Here is an 18,072-nt window from a genome sequence, read left to right on the forward strand (position 1 = left end):
AAGAAAAGGCGGGAAAGGCAGTACTTAATATTATTTGCGAGTATTATTTTAATCAGACTTAAGACTTAAGTAATTACACAACAAAAGGACATTCGCCACTGCTCTTCGTCTTTTCAGATATTTCCTTTCCTTCGCCTGAAATCCTTTTCTGACTCTCGTCGGAAAAAGCAGAAGCATAGAAAATGGAGTCGATTCTCAAGGTAACACTCTTAACTCCACAAACACCTTTTTTTTCTTCTTTGTTAATACTTTTACAATTTTGCTATTTTTCGATAGCATTGCAAGTTACATTTAGAGATTAGACTTCAAAATCATCATCATGCGATGGCCTTAGAAGAAGTTTATTCGTTTGCTTTATTAAAAACTTTGAAACGGCATTAATCGGTCAGCGATGAATGTGTTGGTCATGTAACTTTTGTGTTCACTGCAGAAATATTTTGGGTATTCTACTTTCCGAGACTATCAGAAGACGGTTATTGAGAAGATTCTAGAGAAAAAGGACTGCTTGGTGGTCATGGCCACTGGCAGCGGCAAGTCCCTCTGGTAAGCCACCCAGCCAGCCAGTCTCGTCTCTCATTTTCTGCTTTGTTAAATTTTCTTCTTTGATTTATTTTTCTCTGGCAAAAATATGGTTTTTGTGTTTAAATCCGGTATTTAAAAATTTTCAATAGTTTATGGGCATAAAAAGAACTTTTCAATGTTTAGGGATGAAAAAACGAACTTCATGCAAACTTTAGGGACGAAAACGATATGTTTGCATTAATTTTTTGGTCTTTGTTAAAGATTTATTTATTTAGAGAGTTAATAAGTTACTGAACTGGTTTGTTAATATAACAGCTATCAGGTACCTCCTTTGGTTGTGGGAAGGACTGGCATAGTGGTCAGCCCTCTCATATCTTTAATGCAAGATCAGGTAATTCATCAATCGGTTTTCTAGAGAGTATCATTTCAACTAGTCTCAATGCCGCCACATTATCATTAGCACTTGTTTGAAATGTTATTGTTGAACAGGTAATGACTTTGAAACAACGGGGCATTAGAGCAGAGTACCTTGGAAGTGCTCAAACCGATACCAGTGTCCAAAACAAAGCTGAGAACGGTCAATTTGATATTTTGTACATGACTCCAGAGAAGGCGTGCTTGATTCCTGCCAGGTACTATTTGCTTAGCATGAATCAATTGATAGTAGATTACTTTGACAATCAGTTTTTGCTTCTCAAGAGCAAGAAAATTACCAGAGAAATCCTAACTTAACAGTGTTTAAGTATACTATATGATTTTCTCAAGAATGTGATTCGTCCTTGGGGTTCAAGCGATAGCCTAGTGGTAATGGCATTCTTTGTGGTGTTCCATGTTTCTGGTTTGAACTCCATCTCTGCTCCTCCCCCACTATCTACTAATAAAAAAGAAAAGAAAAAAAAAAGAAAAAAGAATGTGATTAGGCCTTGAAGGACCCGAGTGGGAGAATTTTCTTCATTTTTTAATTGTTTGTGACCTCTCTTATGGAAAGGAACATTAGTACATAGATGGTTTATTGTGCTGAAGATTTTATGGTAGTGGCTTGGAGTTTGAAATTTGCTTGAGTATATTTGTTTATCCTTTCACCCAGTTCTTTGTCTCTTCTGTTTTCTTTTGTAGTTAATTTTTTTTTTATCTGTTGTAATTTTTAGCATATGGTTTGTCATTATGTTATCTGTGATTGCCAGCTTTTGCACAATTGTGTAATTCTGAGGCTTCTTCTCTGACAGTATAAAGGTTAATAAAGGTGGTGTGAGATAATTTATCACAGAAATTTGTAATCTGTCGATGTAGTTCTAGTTCTTTACAGATGGATATAGATTTACCCAGTCACTAGTTTATTCTATTTATTATCTTAATACAAAGTGAAATTCTGAATTTTATTTTATTTTTGCAGCTTCTGGTCAAATTTACTTAAGATTGGAATTTCTTTGTTTGCTGTTGATGAAGCACATTGCATATCAGAGTGGGGCCATGATTTCAGGTCATTGATGATTTATTGTTGTTTTACTTCTTCTGAACTTGGTTCTTATAGTCCTAGTTTCTGGAATTGGTAAGCATCTGGCCAGTAAGACTTGTTCTAATGCAACCAGAATACATAAAGCTAAACAAGGGGGCATGGGAGGTGTTTGCACATGGTCATGCTGTGCTTTAAGATAGTAATGGCTCATTTGTCCCTTGCTCATTGTGCTAATTTTTCCCTTTTCTTTATGAATGGCACATTGAAGGAGGGGTACTAGTGGTAAATTAAGATAGGTTGAGGGTTCATTTTACTGATGCTGTAGTGCTGGTGTGTTCAGTGATTTTCATTGAAAATACAAGGGGGTAAATTGTATTTTAACTTTGCCAAGCATCTTATTTCTTCTGTCCTTTTCATCATTTTTATTATCTCTCTTTCTTCCAACTTCTTCTTTCTTCATTATCACCATTTCTTAGGAATTTTCCTTTGTGTCTTAACAGGGTGGAATACAAGCAATTAGACAAGCTACGTGATATTCTCTTAGATGTTCCATTTGTTGGACTAACTGCAACTGCTACTGAAAAGTAAGTATCTTATTATTCATTTGTAAGCTTATATTTTCATTTACATGATCACAATTATCCCTTTTCCATTTTTCCTTTTTGGTGGATTTGGTATTCCTAGAATTTATGCACCAGCTATTGCTTACATTTTCTATCACCATATCCAGTTTATAGTCAAATTCCCTTGTTGCTTCTTTTAGACTTAAAATGTGATACAGTAGCTTAATTCATCATCATAGTCAAGTAACCTTGCTTTAGCCTCGAGGAAGCAGCAGCAACAGATTAATGCAGCAGTAGCAGTCAGCTTGATGCAGCTGCAGCTTGGGGTTTTAATCAGCATCGGCTAGTGGCTTAATCATGTAGTAGCATATGATTGTGACACAATAGTAATGCATATATTAAGCTAAATACCTCAAATGGATTAATCTTGGAAACTGCTCTTTTGGGACAGCCCAAAAAGTAAAGTATCCCATCTTTATGGGCTGGGGGAGTAATTATTATGGTTCTGTCTAATTACTTGGCCTTAGTTTTATAATCTTTGGGTTTTCCCTCTATATGTTTATTTCATGAGCCGCTGCTTCTAGTCCTTTTATAGCATCAGTGGTTCTTTAGTTTGCTTTAACTTTTACTACTTACGAGTGTAGAAGGCTTTTAAATTTTCCATTTAAGATTTAACGTTTTGCGTTGTTATAGGGTTCGGATTGATGTGATGAGTTCCCTGAAGATGAAAGATCCCTATGTTGCAGTTGGTTCATTTGATCGTACAAATCTTTTCTACGGTGTCAAGTCCTTTAATCGAGGTCAACTATTTATTGACGAGCTTGTGCGAGAAATTTCAAAGTTTGTAACTGGCGTTGATTCAACTATTATCTACTGCACAACAATTAAAGATGTTGAGCAGGTATTATTATTTTATTTTACCTACATTTGTTATAGTTTAATTGTGTAGAATGGGGAAGATGATCTCAAAAACAGACCTTAGCTTCCTTACCATTTGAATCCCCGCTATCTATTATTCTGTCTTTCCAAATGAGCTTTAGAGTAAAGTAACAGTTCTCTTTTGCTGTCATAAAAGTAAAATAAATTTGGTTATGGTTTAAGGATCTTTGAAGACTAAGTCAAGATTTATGATGCCAACCTTTGTGTTGGGGGGATGTGACTGGATCAGATCTATGTTAAGCGGGCACAACAAACTTTGTGAAGTACTTTTATTTGAAACACATTGCACAAGTATTTGTGTGGCTTGGTTTTTGTGTTGAACATGTACCCAACAAGGCAAGTACAATGCAGGGAGAATATCAATTCATTGTTGTATACATTTTTAGTATCTTCCTGTTCTATATGATCTTATAAAATGAGTGTATTTCTGATATAAGCATGCTGTGATATGTACACTTCTATTTGCACTTTAGTGTAAAATACAAACATGAACAGACTTCAACAAGTTAGCCATGTTTTGTTGTCCTGATATCATATGTAAGGGAACTTGAGTCCCTGACACCTATGCTTGTATGGCGTACCCATACCTGATGTGTGCATACTTGTGCTAATGTAGCATAAGGCTTGCACCATCCTGTTTCTTTCTTTATCTCACTTGGAACATGATTCGTCTTTCTAGTTGGGGTCTTCAGTCTTGGTAGATTTGATCAGACTTTTATTTTGTTAATTAATGTATTTGGTAGTGCTTTTGGCTGATGTCCTCTATTGTTTTCATGATCTTATTTTCCGTAGATATTCAAGTCACTTCAGGAGGCTGGAATTAAGGTTGGAATCTATCATGGTCAAATGGATAACAAAGCTCGCCAGGAGTCCCACAGGTTCTAAGCTCTTTTTCCTGTATATGTGGTATGGCACTTTTAGTTGTGTTGTGTGATCATTATAGTTGTTCAGTGTAACACCCTCTCCTCTTTGCTCGCATTATCATGACTTGATATTATACATTTTACCCCTAACTGAGCCTTTTTATTCTTTTTGTCAGATTATTTATACGAGATGAATTGCATGTCATGGTTGCCACTATAGCTTTTGGCATGGGTATTGATAAGCCAAACGTAAGGCAGGTGATACACTATGGTTGCCCAAAGAGTCTAGAATCCTATTATCAGGAAAGTGGGAGATGTGGTAGAGATGGGATAGCTTCTGTCTGCTGGCTTTATTATACAAGAAGTGACTTTGCAAAGGCTGATTTCTACTGTGGAGAAGCCCAAACGGTACATAAATTTGCATCTGTTTTAGAATTAGCGAAGCCATTATTTTTGGATATATTTTTTTGTTAATACCCAATGTTATTTTGCTATATAGTGGATGTATTTCTGGTTATTTTCACCTCTTTTTTTTTCTTCTTTTCTTTTGATTTATGAGCTAGCATGTTCTGGACAAAAGCCTATGTCCTTTCTTTCTTTATTCAATGAGTACTTTTCTACTGCCATTCACCAGGAAAATCAAAGAAGAGCTGTTATGGAGTCATTGATGGCTGCACAACGTTATTGTTTGGCAACAACTTGCAGAAGACAGTTACTGCTTGGCCACTTTGGAGAAAAATCTTCAGCTGCTGGATGTGGTTTGGCTTTAACTTGAATATACTATTTTGAATGAATCTTAAAGAGATATGCTTCTTGTAGTAGTTTAAAGTTTTCTTCATTATTTCCATTTGATTGGGGTGTGGGGGGGTAATAATTATCTTTGCCATCTTTTGTATATGTGTAGCATTTGTCAAACTATTGGATTGTTAGTAACTCTCACAGCTTAAGACTTTATCAATCATTATAGTTGATTTCTATTGTGTTTCTAGGGAATTGTGATAACTGCCTTACCTCAAAGAAGGAGCGTGATTTGTCTAGAGAAGCATTTCTTCTAATGGCTTGCATCATATCATGTGGGGGTAAATGGGGCCTGAATATGCCTGTAGACATTCTTCGCGGTTCTCGAGTAAGTTCTTATGAATTGAGGGTTATGTTTTAGCTTTCTTAATCTTCACTATCTCCACATAGACTTTGTTCATGAGCAAAATCTTAAATTCTGTGCTTGTTATGGACACTGAAATAAATTATTAGTTCTATTTGTCGCTTTGCTTGTGTGCAAATGGCTTTAAGGTCTTTGATTTTGTCAAACTTCTTTGAGCTTCTATTTTTGTGTTATACTTGTCAAGCAATGATCCTAAGTAAATGCTTTAAAGTGCATTCCTATAGAATATAGAGCTCTAGATTGTTAAAAATACATAATTCCTTGCCCACCAATTTGTCTGGATGATGCAAAGAGGAACTACCCCAAATCTCACCATTCTTACGACAGCTGAATTTCCCTTTCCAACTTGCACACACATATTTCACAGTTTAAGGCATCACCCAAACTAACATCCTTGTCTATTTATTCTTTTATCCTCTAGAAAATTTTTATTACATATGCCACAAAAAAAGGGGAAAAAAAATCAAATGCTGGCATCAGCTCCACAATCTGTAAAAAGATAAGGTATCTTATCAGTGATTCAATGTACACACAGTCTTGCTAACATTTTGGGGGGTGGGGGGCGGGGGGTGTTAAGGAAGCAAAGGAGATTAAAATTACACGTGCAGTGACAATATCAGAAAACTCGTAATATAATTGGTGAGGCATAGAATTTTGAAAATAACATGTACTGAGAATCTGAGATTCACAGAATTGGATCGATTAACTGATTAAGGGAATATGCAAGCAGAAGTTTTAATAATTTCCCAGTTTCCCCTTTAAAAGCTTGTTTGAGATCTAGATTTTTAGGTCTTCTACCAGACCTGTCAAAATTCTTTAATAGGATTCTAAAATACTAAACCTATTTCTTCCAAAGTCCAGTTTCCTAGTCACAATTTCAAACAATTAGTTGTCTGTCTTTATGCTTCCAGAGCAGCCCCTGTTCCTTTTATAAGTTTAGCTACAGTTTGTATCTTGACGTTGTGCAAGTAATGTTGCATCACTGCAATGGAAGGTTTTTGGAGTTGTGGGTTCCTCTGTAAAGAATATAATATTGTAGATTCTTATTTAAGTTTTCTTTCATTTTCAGTTTGCTTCTCAATTGGTCCATAATTGTCATTACTGAATTTTTACCTCTCCATTGTGGTTTACAGTCAAAAAAAATTCTTAATGCTGAGTTCGACAAGCTTCCACTTCATGGACTTGGGAAAGAGTACTCATCAAATTGGTGGAAAGCACTAGCTCACCAATTAATTTCTAATGGTATTTAAAAGGAAACATTTTTTAATTGATTATGGGATATCTATGTTGAGATTCTTGAATTATGCATGTAACCTATCTGTGTATCCCAAAACCTGTTATTTATTGTCGTAACTGATACAAAGCTCCTGCTTCTATGGGTTTGGGAGAGGTGCTTGGTAGGGACCTTTACCTGCAATTTTGTGGAAACTAATGCTTGATCAAAACCTGTTATTTATAGTCAATTCAACTAAGTCTTGTTCTCAATTTAACTTGGGGTCACCTTATGGATCTTCATTAGCTAGTCAAGGTCGGCCACATATATTATTTAGAACCTTTATTTTTTGGGAGTTAATTTTCAAAGTTATTGACCATGGAAGAAAGAAGAAAAGAAAATGATGGGACAGGATGAATAAAATATCCTCTCTTGCACAAACCTTTCTTTCTGTCCACTTCACACTTTTCAACAGAACCCTTTTCTTCCCTCCTGCCATCTCCATTTAATCAAATGAGGAAAATACTATATCTTCATTCCCAACCCCCTCCCAGAAAAAAAGGAGAAGTTATGGTTGTTTTGATTGATATGTATGGAATCTAGCACAACTGATAAAAGTCTAAGGTGGGTGCATTGGTCAGCATTTTCCTCATTTTCTCCTACAATGAGGTAATAATACCATCCTTAATGGAGACATTGGTGCAGTTACCAAGATTGTCTTGACTTGGAAATGCTGCAACCTGGCAAGTTCTGTACATATTGCTGGTCAGAATAGATTATACATCTGTACTCAATGTTAATGAAGGAGATGTAACAATCTTGAAGAATAATTTCATAAAGGAAAAGGGTTTTAGAAAAAAAAACCTAATTTTAGACTAAAATGGTTTGTGTCATATTAAATATTGATTCTTGGTGGCACACTTTGGGAGTTTTGTTCATTTTTTGCCTTAAATTAGTTCTGCCTATCATGTTTCTTACGTAGATAAAAACTAAGCTAATTTCTCTCTTGGATAGTGATATAGAAACTGAGCAGTTTATGACTAAAAGTTGCAACTCTTTACAGGTTACCTGATGGAGACTGTAGCTGATGTATATGTAACTGTAAGGTAGTTTGCTTTAATTTATTCAGTTAAGAGTGCAAATTACAAGATTAAGTCTCTAACGCTTCCCTCTATATGTCTTTTATAACATTTTTTTGTCATATATTGTCATTTTATAACTAAAAGTGAAAAAAGTTACATTTTTTTTTTTAATAAATGGAAGATACAAGGAGAATGATAAAACCATTCCTTTATGCATCAGTGTCAGTTCAAAAGGAAAGCAGTTTCTTAGTTCTGCTAGACCTGATTATCAACCACCCCTATTTTTGCCGGTGACTAGTGAAATGGAAGATGATGGGGAAAATAAAAGTGCATCACGCGAAGTTGAAGACTTCAAAAGTTTTGCTACTTTGAAACGTGAGGGATTTTCAGAGGTTGGTAATTAAGTGTTGTACTGTTGTCCATTCAACCCATTTTCATCATTGTTTTCATCTTCAAGTGATCTATCACAGTATTGTTGAATCAGCCACCAATAAGTAGTGGGGGAAAAATAGTGTTCATCTCAGCCCAATGAGGAGCATTTGGAATGCAATGACCTGATTTGACACTATAATATCTAGCCTGATTGCCTTTTTTATGTTTCCTACTGTGTCAGGAAAGAGCTTCTTGGAAGTGGCTTCATGTGCCACACACGTGTGTGTGTGTGTTACGCATCCCCTTATATGTGAAAGAGCTTGTCAATTGCTCAAGACCTCAAGTAGTTAACCTCCACATTGGTGGAGCCAGGATTTGATTTTAGGAGAGGCAAAGCTTGTAATCAGCACTCATGCATGCACACACATATGGATAATAAAAAAGCCATTCACATGAATGCGAAGTAGTATTTGGGTGTCATTGAAATGAACATACTTGGCTAACTTTTCCCTATTGTGTAATGTGGTGTCTTTGGAGGTAAAGAAATAGCAGATGTTTCGAAATTAATGAGAGATCTTTGCCAGACTCCAAGTTATTCTTCTTTAGAACCTTGTTGGATTGGTTGTCAGCTTTGCGAAACCAATCTTTTTCTTCTATTCTTGATTTGCTTGTTTTATGTAATTTTTGTATTTGATTTGTTGACCTCTGTACACTTTCTGTGTACTAGGGTATCCCTTTTTTGATATCAATAAATCTTATTACTTATCAAAAAAAAAAAAATAGTATTTTCATGCCTGAAACCTTAAAATGAAAGCATTTTCATTACATTGTGTTTAGTTGTTAGAATTTTTTTTATGCATGAATAAGTGCTTTCACAAATTTTTTTGGAGTCAAAATCCAGTTACAATTCACATGACAGGATTTTTAATAGCTAGATAGATCTCCCAAGTACTTACCTGATTTTTGGTCACTTTGGTTACTATGGACTCGTAAAGGGATTTAATTGTAACAATCTTGAACATATATGGTGAACATAAAGATGATTGAAACTTTAGGGTTAAACTCGGGAGTTTATTATGTAATTATTCCACAACTTAATTGCTTATACACAATAATTGACAAAGAAGAACAAACTATTGCTTAAAGAGTTTGAGCTCCTTTTATCACTTTTTGCTATATACAGTATTTTTTTTTCTGTCCTTTTTTTCCTCTTTGATTAAAAGTACTGGTTCTTTATTTTCCTTGCCCCTGTTTCCCTTCTATGTGTTTCAAGACATTGATAAAGTAGGAAAGGTTTATTTATTTTTTAATGAAGTGTGATATGTTGAAAAGATAATAGTCCATTAGTTATGGTACAATATGTTAAAATAATTGCGAAATGATTAAATTCACCATTTCCTATCAACTAAAACTCTTGGATAAAGTGGTAGTTTATCATGGTATCAAAGGATCCAGAGTATATCAACAATATTTACATATTAGGAAATCCAACAATGAAAAAGGGAAACACACATACACACATATATATTCCAAGATCCTTGCTAAGTGTAAGTGGAAGTAAAGGCAGACTGCAGACTGAGGGAGGACGGCAGCACATGTTTCAAATTTATGCTTTTATGTATTGTAGTTCACTCAATCTTGGTTTTTCATTGGAATCAAAACATCTTTAAGTGTGTTTAAAATTTTTTCTTCTTCTTTGACCCTTGGGTTGCTTCCTTTTATAAGTTTGCCACTTTGCCTGTTAGAGATGGTGGACCTGTAAAGTATTTGGAGTTGTGCTGGAAAAGATAACAAATTGAAATTTGTTTTACTCTTCCTGGTTTGAAGCCCTTCACATTCATTTTTCACATTTATTGCCATTGATTGTTTTTGTCAATTCAATATATACGTTGTGAATGTACTTATCATATATATATACTTTGTGAATGTGTGTATTTTTATCATTTAGGTTGAGGCACAACTGTACCAAATGCTTTTGGAAGAGAGACTAAAGCTTGCAAGAAGCATTGGAACTGCACCGTAGGTTTTTGTTGCTTAAGGCTATCAGTTCTTATAAATTTCTTTAATCTATGATTTTCAGAAATTATGTATAATATATTAACATGGAGGAATTTGAGTTGTCTCTGTCTGTCATGTACCTCCTTGCAGATATGCTATATGTGGTGATGAAACAATCAAAATAATTGCACTGACAAGGCCATCTACCAAAGCCAGGCTTGCAAACATTGATGGTGTTAACCAAGTATGTCTTAACAAAATGAACAATAACATACGTTCCTGTATTTTGGCTTCTTTACTTTCAGTAAATGATGAAGGTTATGACAATTGCCAGATCTCCATATGTATAACCTTCCTTTGGCAGGACCAGCACTGAGTAACAGCTTTCAGGGTTATTTATAATGTTCTCAGTGGTTAAGATTCTAGTTTTTGTCTTCGTTGGGGACAAACTTTATCGTAGTAATTACTTAGTGATATAAATTCTCCTGGAGTTGATATATTAATGATTACTCACTCTACTTAATGTTAACATATGTAAATCCAGTATTAGACTGCTGTTACTTAATGTGTGATAAAATTTTCTGGAGTTGATATATTAATGATCACTCACTATACATGATGTTAACATCTGTAAATCAAGAATTAGACTACTGTTGACACTCCCAATGCAGACTGAACAAATCCTGCCTGTAGTTTTAATGTCGTTCTACCCTTAACCAAGAGGATAGTATCCAATCCCCTACTAATATTTTCCTTGGTGCCTGATTGTCAAGTGCATGCCTAGTATCTAATCCTCTACTAGTTTTTTCCTTGATGCGTCATTGTCAAGTCCTTTATCCTCTAGTGGCTACTGGCATATACACACATCAGAAGTTAGTTATATTGCTATGCCAATGTAAAATACGAGGTCATGCAACGGTTAGGGCACAAGATAATCATGTGCCCATAATTTTGTTATCCCTCATATTGCGTAATTTATGTATTTATTTATGTTCTTGGAGTTCTTTGTTAAGTTCATTTGTTAATTAATGAGGAGGAACATGGGGTTTCTATGCATGGTATAATTCAAGATTGAAACAGAAGCATTCTTGGCAAGAATTTTCAACTTTATGAAAGTTTGTCTGTCTCTTCACATGCCTAAAAAGATAAATAACTATAAAGGGGAGTGCAAAAAAAAAGAAAAAAAAAAGAAAAAAGAATTCTGAGGAAGACTATTTGATCTGTACTACCTGTTGATGCTCCTTGAAAGTGTCCTTGTATATGTTTCCCCAATAATGTGACAGAATTGTCAAAAGTCTGAATTCAATTTATTGGCAATCACATCTTAGTTCATCCAGCAAGTTTGCATGCATTTGATGAATTCAATTAATCTTTTTCCGTTTTGGTGTAGAAGGCTAATCTGATCCTCAATAATGTTGCAGCACCTACTAGTGAAACATGGAGATCATTTACTTCAGATTATTAGGAATCTATCGCAAGGACTAAATCTTTCATTGGGTGGGGAAGCAAGCCTACAGACTTCTACAACAACCAAGACTACTGTTACAAATCAAGTGAATTCATTAACCAACAAACAGGAGAAGCTTTCGCCGGCAAAATGTGAAGCTTGGAGAATGTGGCATGAAGATGGTTTCTCTATTCAGAAAATTGCTGTATGTTCTATTTGATATCTAATAGTATAAATATCTGACTTATATTGTGTTTCAATCCTTTCTATGACTTCCTATTTTTTCAATCACAGAACTTCCCTAGTAGACCGGCTCCTATCAAAGAACAAACTGTTTTAAATTATCTCCTAGATGCTGCCCGGGAAGGATTTCAATTTGATTGGACCAGATTCTGTGATGAAGTAGGACTAACACGTGAAATATTCTCAGCCATTCAGGGTGCCATTTTAAAGGTTGGCACCACAGAGAAGTTGAGGAGCATTAAAGATGAATTACCTGAAGCTGTGAGTTTAATCAATGTCCTTGAAATTTACCCCCCTTTTTATTTATTTATTTATTTTTATCTCTGAACTACTTTAAGGAATAACATGAATATATGTATACCATTTACTTGATCGGTCAAACTATACATCATGTGCGTAAATCGTAAGACCTATAAAATTTATCAGTGAATTCCTTGTCAGTTATTGGTTTTTAAATTGAACAAATTACCTTACTATTCCAGATAAGTTATGAACACATCAAGACTGTTCTGGCAATGCAAAACCTAGGGATCTCTCCAGAACTAATTCTGCCCAGCAACCACAATACATTAAATGCCGATCAACTTCCCAACAACGTGTCAGAGTGTTCACTGATTTCCACCAGTACATGCCACATGGAAGGACCTTGTGAAGTTGAAACCTCAGTCAAGAATTCAATTGGTCGTTGTAGCTTTGGGAAAATTGAAGAAGCAGCTTCTTTTCCCTCCACTGGTGGTCAGGGGCCAAAGCTATCCCTAGTCCATGATGAGGATACACTCTTAACAAAACGCCAAAAAGTCAGTGAACTAGATAAAGGAAGTTTGATCCCATTGGAGGCAACAGAGAGTTCCATTGTAGAATGGCTTAAGAACTATGCTGAAGGGGTGAGTTGAAATCTCTGCTATAGCTGATGGAAAGCTTTTTGTACCCTCTTTTTTGCATTCTTTATCATGTTGCAAGACCAAAAAAAAGTAAAACACTGATATGGATGTATTGCAGGTTACTCTCTCTGAAATTCTGGAGCACTTCAATGGATTGAAAGAAGAATCTGTGCTTGATTTACTAAGTTGCCTTGAAGGTGACTTTTTGATATATAAGAAGAACAATATGTACAGGGTTATGTAACCAAAGAGATATTGAAGGTTACTGTGTCTGATTCTGGAGCACTTCAATGGATCGAAAGAAGAATCTGTGGTTGATTTCCTAAGTTCCCTTGAAGGTGACTTTTTGATATATAAGAACAATATGTACAGGGTTATGTAACCAAGAGACATCACAAACTCTGTAAGCATTGTTTATAACCTGGTATAGAGTTTCAATGACTAATGAGTTTGTGATATTCCAGGATAATTTTGTCATGGATAATAACTGGAATTTTCTATTGTTTAAAATTTTAATTGCAAAGAAAGATTGGAGGGATTGGGAGAGGGGTTGGGAAAACAATTGATTACTTCAGGTAGGCCCTAATATACTTAAGTTGGCGCATCACACATGTCCAACTTACTTAAGACCATTATAAATAAGGAAAATTATTAGGTACTCCTGGAGTACCATAAATGTGTATTCCTTCCTCTCACATGAATGGTGGGTCTCACCATGAATTTAATTAGTGGGACTCACTATTTATGTGAGAGGAAGGAGTACGTATTTATAGTACTATGAGAGTATACAATAATTTCCCTATAAATTAACAGGTTGTATTTAATCAAGAAAGCACGGACGCGGCTGGGAGGGTGTCGCACCCGAGTCCGACGCGGCTGCTCGCATGTCGGTGCTGCGGTTGAGTTTTTTTTGTTTTTTTTATTTTTTTATTTTTTTTTATCGGATTCGTGTCGACTTGGCTCGATTCGTGCCGAACTGGTCTGATTCAGCCATATCAGATCGTATCGGCCGGCGATCAATACGGTCGAAATAGGCCGAAATTTGCTTTGAAACTCGTTGGAATAGTCGAAATTTTGACCTTAAGAGGTATAGTAATGTGTTTCTTGCCTTCTTCTTTCTTTGTTTTGTGAATCAAGGGATAGTAATGTATTTTTTAAGAATATTTTAATAGTAAAAATATAAATAAAAATACTTTTAATAATTTTTTAATCGTCGAGTTCCGTCGCACCCACATCCTATTTTTTCAAAAATTGTCGAGTTTCACACCCGCACCCGTATTTAAGTTCCGAAACGCACTCGTGCTACATAGTATTTAGTGCACAATTTCCACTATTGCAGTGTCTGAGAGAGGTAATTGGTAGGTAACTTTACCCAATTTATTATTGGAGAGGTTGATTCCTAGACTCAAGCTTGCAACCTGTTATTTTGGTGTGAGGCACTTGTTATTACACCAAACCCATGGCAATTGCAAGAAAGTCTCTTCCCAATCCAGAAGTTTACTTTTTACACGACATCATGCTTAAATGCATTTGGACCGTTTACTTGCTACGTGAGTATCATACTTAATGCAATATCAGTAAAATCTCTTTCCTTTTTATTTTTTTTATTTTTTTATACAAGATGGAATTTCTACTTTAACCTAATTTAAGTGTATATGTGTGTGAAGCTCCTTATGTGTGTAAAGTCTCTTTCCTATCCAAAAGTTTACTTGCTACATGGCATCATGCTTAATGCACTTGGACGGTTTACTTGCTACATGAATGCAATAGCAGGAAAGTCTCTTCCCTATCCAAAAGTGTACTTGCTACATGAGCATCATTCTTAATGCATTTGGACCGAGGAACAGATTTAGCATTATACTTTCGCTTTGGCAAGAGTTTGATACTTAGCTCAAGAGCATATATTCTTGATAACATCCTGGAAATAAGACTATAGGCATACTATGTACGTGATTTTTTTTGATAAATTGCAAAGCATGTATTACTTGGAACTCAAGCTAATATTCAAGTACAAGAGCTTCTTAGCTCAGTGGAACTTTTGCCTCTCACAACAAAGGAGCTGAGAATACGAATCCTGGGCCAAGGTGGCGGGTCTCCTCAACTTCTTGTGGTACAAACAGCTAGGCTTGTAAACTGGGTTCAAAATGGAGTAACATACAAGAGTTGTAAGGTAACAAATACTCAATATATTGGGTCCAAAATTTCCCCATATGTAATTCCATGTTGATAAATCAGAATCCATAGTTCATTGCATAAGTGTAAAAATGATTGTCAAAATCACTCTCTCTACAAATTAAAATTTCTATTTGAGTTTGTAAATTCCAAACATTAAAAAAAAAAAAAAAAAAAAAAAGGCACTGGGCACAAACTAAATGATAGAAATCAACGTCATTAACAAAAGGTCAGTCACCAGGAAGATATTGGAATGGCTGATTCAGAATTTGAAGAAGAATTGACAGTGTCAAGTATACACCAGACTCAACAGAGAATGAATAAACATTTGCCTCAATTCTCACTTGTAAATGGAGAAGCTGCATATATGCAAGTGTTAAAAACTGAAAAAAGCTAGCAAAACAAGAAGTTTGGTAAGACTTTGGGCCCCTACATCCAATAAAACAGGAGAGACCAGTGTTGCTAGAAGTGAAAAAAACTCCAATGAAAGATGTCCACCCTACAGAAAATCAGTCCCTCTGTAAAGCATCCTCTAGTTCCACTTCCACGCCCACCCGATTTTTTATTGAGGCAGAAGCACCAAGAGGTGTTTTGCACTTTTGTTGTAACTCTTTGAATCTTTCAACATCAAAATTGAGCTTCTTACACAGCTTCCTCTGCCTTGAGTTAAAAAGCCTCTGCATAAAGTCTTGGTAAGTAGGGTCTCTTGAAGTGATCAAGAAGTAGGCATAACCTACGACTATGCCAGTGGCGGTGGTGAAAAATGCAATGGGTTCCATTACGTCCCATGAAAATTCCCAGAATGTCAGCCGAAAGAAAAGCCCAACCTGAATCACAGCCATCCCCAACCCAGACCAGAGGATTTGCCGGACCTGCCTATGTGCCATTACATCAATTTCTTCCTTCTTCGCCTGCAGCCTCTTTAACTCATCCCTCATAGGGTCATCTTCAGAGGTCAGAGCAAGAGGCACTGCTTTAATGATCAGATCCACCACCTGAACAAATAAGAACGAGATGGAGCAGCACCGGTTAATATAATATGGAGGATTAATAATCAAAGGAATCTAAATAATGACAACTAAAATGTATTTGGACAAAAACCCTTATCACTTGATCAAATTCCAAATTCATTTCTTTTTCAAAACCCATCCATGCCCACAACAAGGGCCTGCTAATAAGAAAAAGGCGCAAGCAAACACTTGAAAGTTAACAATTCAAGTTGCTTCTGGCTGACGCAGGTTACAGTTGAAGCAGAAACTGGGAAATGTACACTCAATTTGGCTAACAGGTTTATCCAGTTGCATTGGTGCTAAGCACAGTTCACAGCTCAGAAGTCAACATACAGATAACACTCGACAAGCAAATCTGTAAAATGTATTCCACCAATACAATGGAGACCAATTCCAGATTGGTGCCAATCACAAGAAGGTTTATTAAACTAGACATAAGAACTAGGCTTACTATCTGCAGAGATCAAAGCTAGTGTCAAACAATGTTTGGTAGTTCAGCAAAAATTCTTAAGGAAACTAAAAATAATCTTCCATTTCAAGCACTTATGCCAAATTTAGAACTTTTAGTTCTATTCTGAACACCTTCAAGATAGGCTTACTATCTGCAGATACGCTTGGTTTTCAATTTCCAGTAGCTTTCCATCTCTCATCTTGTCTCGAATAACTTCTAGCATGATTCATTTTCCTAAGGAGGACACTATATATCAAAGTTTTGCCACAAAAGTTGGATCTGACCCGGACTCGAAATCCAAAACGAAACCGTTTTTTCACCCTGTGCCATCATCATCACTCTTTTCCTCCTAAAGCAGAAAAAAAGACTTGTCCTACACAGAATACCCTAAGCTTATTGAGGTATCATAAGCAGCCCCACAGGAACACATAAAAAAAAACTCTTTGAGATTTGACTCTAACCAAAAAAAGAAAAGAAAAAAAAGAAGCATATTGGAGTATATGCTTTAATATACCACTATTTACGCTCACTCTGGTTATTATTAAAGAAAGCTAAACATAAAAAAAGTGCACAATCTGAAATCATTGATATATATATATATATATAGAGAGAGAGAGAGAGAGAGATTTTAGACCTTATCGGGATGAAGGTAGACCTTGTCGCGAAAGAGAAGAATGACGCCGGCTTCGTCGAGAACCTGAGCGAAAGCGGAGGCCTCTTCTTTCGATCTAGCGACGCCCACGCTCTTGCACGCTTGAATGAGCTCGGAGTATTCGATAACCTCTTTGCCTTCCAAACCGAGCTTTCTCTTCAACGCTTCCACGTTCACCAATCTCATCAGCCTCCTCGCCTCCGCGAACGACATCGCACTATTTTTATCTTTATCTTTATCTTTAGTGTTGCCGTTGCCGTCACTGTCGCTGTTGTAGTAGCCACCGCATCCTGCTTTTCCTCCTCCAATATCAGCAGCAGCAGCGGCGACGGCGGCGGCGGAATCGCACAGTGCTCTCCTCAAATATACTGAAATAAACGACGCTGCGGCCGGAGATCCATTACTTACCATAATCGTAGATCTCAGTCCCGTCGGATTAATCGCCGATAAGGTTTGCTTCAGTGGACCACCACAACTACTCCACCATCGCCTCCACATTTTTTTCTTTCTTTCTTTCTTTCTAATTTAGTCTCTCAATTCGGTTTCGACAAAATCAACGGCCACAAACTCTTACATCATACTTACCCTAATATTGCTTTTCAGAATATTCTCCAAAAAAAAAAAAAAAAAAAAGCTCTCTCTTTCTTTGGTGCAGTCTCTTTATTTGGTGGTATTGATTAATTAAATTGTAATTGAAAAATTAAAATAATAATATATAAAAAAGAAGAAGAAGTGGACAGAGAAAAAGTATACAGGCTAGCTTAAACTCCGGCACCGGGGAAGGTAGTAGTTGTGAATTGTGAGCGGCGAGCCTTACAACTTTTATAACTATATGTGTCAGTTCTTCAATTTTCGATTGATTGATTCCGTACAGACTTCCACGCGTGTATCTCCAGTGTTGATTTAGTGTGTACTGTATGTAATAAAATCCCCGCCATTTAATGAGGATTGTATTTATAAAACCGTGTCTGATTTTTTTGAAAGCACGCCAAATGCGAAGAGGGAAAAAAGAAAAAGATAAAAGTCACTACGTATTTGCGAAGAAA

General features: G+C 36.0%; 2 protein-coding genes across 3 annotated transcripts; one reads left to right on the forward strand and one right to left on the reverse strand.

The window, feature by feature from the left end:
- Positions 1–13,210, forward strand: LOC126726433 (uncharacterized). 2 transcript variants are annotated; one of them, XM_050431704.1, is made up of 21 exons: positions 1–200; positions 431–543; positions 838–913; positions 1,012–1,154; positions 1,916–2,002; positions 2,479–2,562; positions 3,235–3,442; positions 4,273–4,358; positions 4,520–4,751; positions 4,978–5,101; positions 5,333–5,469; positions 6,639–6,747; positions 7,782–7,824; positions 8,021–8,192; positions 10,121–10,191; positions 10,321–10,414; positions 11,592–11,822; positions 11,912–12,121; positions 12,343–12,744; positions 12,860–12,958; positions 13,097–13,210. In XM_050431704.1, the coding sequence occupies exons 1-21, from the start codon at positions 183–185 to the stop codon at positions 13,121–13,123; spliced, it is 2,766 nt and encodes a 921-aa protein (XP_050287661.1). In that variant the 5' UTR covers positions 1–182; the 3' UTR covers positions 13,124–13,210. The 2 variants fall into 2 exon arrangements, with proteins under 2 accessions (XP_050287661.1, XP_050287659.1); XM_050431702.1 differs by having other exon boundaries at positions 12,860–13,210.
- Positions 13,211–15,159: 1,949 nt separating this feature from the next.
- Positions 15,160–18,025, reverse strand: LOC126726451 (calcium uniporter protein 5, mitochondrial-like). Its single transcript, XM_050431711.1, has 2 exons — positions 17,009–18,025; positions 15,160–15,908 (listed from the first exon to the last, which is right to left on the reverse strand). The coding sequence occupies exons 1-2, from the start codon at positions 17,522–17,524 to the stop codon at positions 15,423–15,425; spliced, it is 1,002 nt and encodes a 333-aa protein (XP_050287668.1). The 5' UTR covers positions 17,525–18,025; the 3' UTR covers positions 15,160–15,422.
- Between the last annotated feature and the right edge of the window lie 47 nt (positions 18,026–18,072).

This window comes from Quercus robur, chromosome 1 (genome assembly GCF_932294415.1).
Source record: "Quercus robur chromosome 1, dhQueRobu3.1, whole genome shotgun sequence".
Lineage (NCBI taxonomy): Eukaryota > Viridiplantae > Streptophyta > Magnoliopsida > Fagales > Fagaceae > Quercus > Quercus robur.

Coding starts and splice junctions, on each gene's coding strand:
- LOC126726451 (XM_050431711.1), bottom strand. CDS start 17,524: ATGTGGAGGCGATGGTGGAGTAGTTGTGGTGGTCCACTGAAGCAAACC. Junction 15,909..17,008: donor TCTACCTTCATCCCGATAAG/GTCTAAAATCTC, acceptor TTATTTGTTCAG/GTGGTGGATCTGATCATTAA.
- LOC126726433 (XM_050431702.1), top strand. Junction 2,563..3,234: donor ACTGCAACTGCTACTGAAAA/GTAAGTATCTTA, acceptor GCGTTGTTATAG/GGTTCGGATTGATGTGATGA. Junction 12,745..12,859: donor TTAAGAACTATGCTGAAGGG/GTGAGTTGAAAT, acceptor GATGTATTGCAG/GTTACTCTCTCTGAAATTCT.